The sequence below is a fragment of the Amphimedon queenslandica genome, unplaced genomic scaffold (genome assembly GCF_000090795.2).
Source record: "Amphimedon queenslandica unplaced genomic scaffold, v1.1 AMPQUscaffold_13517, whole genome shotgun sequence".
In the NCBI taxonomy this organism is placed as follows: Eukaryota; Metazoa; Porifera; class Demospongiae; order Haplosclerida; family Niphatidae; genus Amphimedon; species Amphimedon queenslandica.
This window is the reverse complement of record NW_003546247.1, coordinates 555,906-557,545: the sequence shown is the minus strand read 5'-3', so window position 1 is coordinate 557,545 and position 1,640 is coordinate 555,906. Positions and strand designations below refer to the sequence as shown.

Genomic DNA, 1,640 nt, shown 5'->3' with positions numbered 1-1,640 from the left:
TCAAATTACAGCTTGTGCCTATTTTTCTTCAACCCTTGTGAAAATTCCAAAGCAAGATCTTAACGTGATTTCTTTTTAAGATCATGTAAGAATCTTAGCTTTTTTCTTACCAGATCTTTTTGGAATTTGGAACAAAGGTATCTTGTGGTCTTTTATGATCATGATGCTAAGAATTAACTGTGATCAAACATGATCTTGCATTAATCTTTGGTGATGATTATGCAAGATTTTGTTACAAGATCATACAAGAATTATTGCTTTTTTCTTGCCTGATCTTCTTGGAGCTTCAAAGATATTATGTGGTCTTGTATGACCATGATGCTAAGAATAACCTTTGCTAATCTTAGTGAAAACTTAAACACATGATTATGAATGATCTTGCAATTATCATAATAATTATAATTATTATCATTGTAAAAGAAAATCAATAATTACTTTTAAGTGAAATAAATGTATTAGAATTATTAAACTGTCTAAAAATTCTAAATAATGACCATTGCTTAAAGTTTGACGTCTCTACATTTCTGATTAATTGTATGCCGAACTCGTGAGAAGTCATATCCAGGAAATTTGGAATCCAAGCAGCCTAAAAAAGTGCATATGTACCTAATTGACACTAATGTATAAGAACTAACAAAATATCAGCTTCACTCTCTCAGGATCTAATGGAGTACGAGCACTTTTTTTGCTCTGAAATAATATCCCTCTTTTCTGTTCTTCTTTTGTAAATAACTTTTCTAGCAATGCTCTAGCATAAGCATTAGCATCTCTTGCTTGGATATCTTTGAGATTGTATCCGTTCCACTATACAACCAACTTATTAAAGAAAAATACATATTTAACTTACTATAAAATCTGACTCTTCATCATTTTCTTTCTTAGCAACTTTTATGTTCTGTACTTTTTGCATGAGATAGTCTAACTTTTTATCAATTGATATAAGTAACTCCTATTAAAATATGTAATAAAATTGTAGCATGGCAAAGCACATTTAGACTGATATTTAATGTAATGTGTTCTATAATATATGGCTAGACTTAATTATTGTTTGCTTGAATTGTCAGTAGTAGGTCCTATAAATATTCTTATAAACAATTATAGGAATATTTTTACACAGTTAGACTTGTTTAGCTACATTACAACATACACTATAACTATAAGCATACCACAATATTAGATTGCCTTGATAAAAGGCTTGATTTTGATGATCCTCCTTCTAAAAGAACAGTTGCTTCTTGTAATAAAGCTTGAGTGTCATCATGGAGTAAGTCATCCTGTCAGTATTCAAATATAAGGTAACAATTAATGCCAACTTGCTTCATATTCTATGCAACTCTTCTTAGGTCTACTTTGACTAGCTGATTCAGAATCTTGTCTCTTTGTTCCTTTTGTATAAGCCAATCCTTTATCTAAATTAACATTCAGTAATAATACTGGAAGACAAATTATACAAGTACCTTTACTATTGCCCATCGAATTGCTAATAACAAACTCCTGTGACTCATTGACAACCTGGATTTAGTTAAAATATTGCAAGAGAGAATTGTAGAATTAACTGTTCTAGCTTGTGAAAATATCAATTCAATTAAGGCCTTTTCACAATACATTACTTATTCAAAATAAATACATTGGCTCAATTA

The 1,640-nt window shown here is 29.8% G+C and overlaps 1 protein-coding gene across 1 annotated transcript; it reads right to left on the bottom strand.

Moving 5' to 3' along the window:
- Window positions 1-430: 430 nt before the first annotated feature.
- On the bottom strand, window positions 431-1,322 carry LOC109583640 (uncharacterized). The gene is made up of 5 exons (XM_019999065.1): window positions 1,314-1,322; window positions 1,167-1,274; window positions 848-949; window positions 636-804; window positions 431-586 (listed from the first exon to the last, which is right to left on the bottom strand). The coding sequence occupies exons 1-5, from the start codon at window positions 1,320-1,322 to the stop codon at window positions 501-503; spliced, it is 474 nt and encodes a 157-aa protein (XP_019854624.1). The 3' UTR covers window positions 431-500.
- Between the last annotated feature and the right edge of the window lie 318 nt (window positions 1,323-1,640).

What these genes read in the sequence shown, in the direction of transcription:
- LOC109583640 (XM_019999065.1), bottom strand. An exon ending in ATGAAGAGTCAGATTTTATA is followed by an intron (nt 805 to 847) that starts GTAAGTTAAATA and finishes TTGGTTGTATAG; the next exon opens with TGGAACGGATACAATCTCAA. An exon ending in GAGAGTGAAGCTGATATTTT is followed by an intron (nt 587 to 635) that starts GTTAGTTCTTAT and finishes GCACTTTTTTAG; the next exon opens with GCTGCTTGGATTCCAAATTT.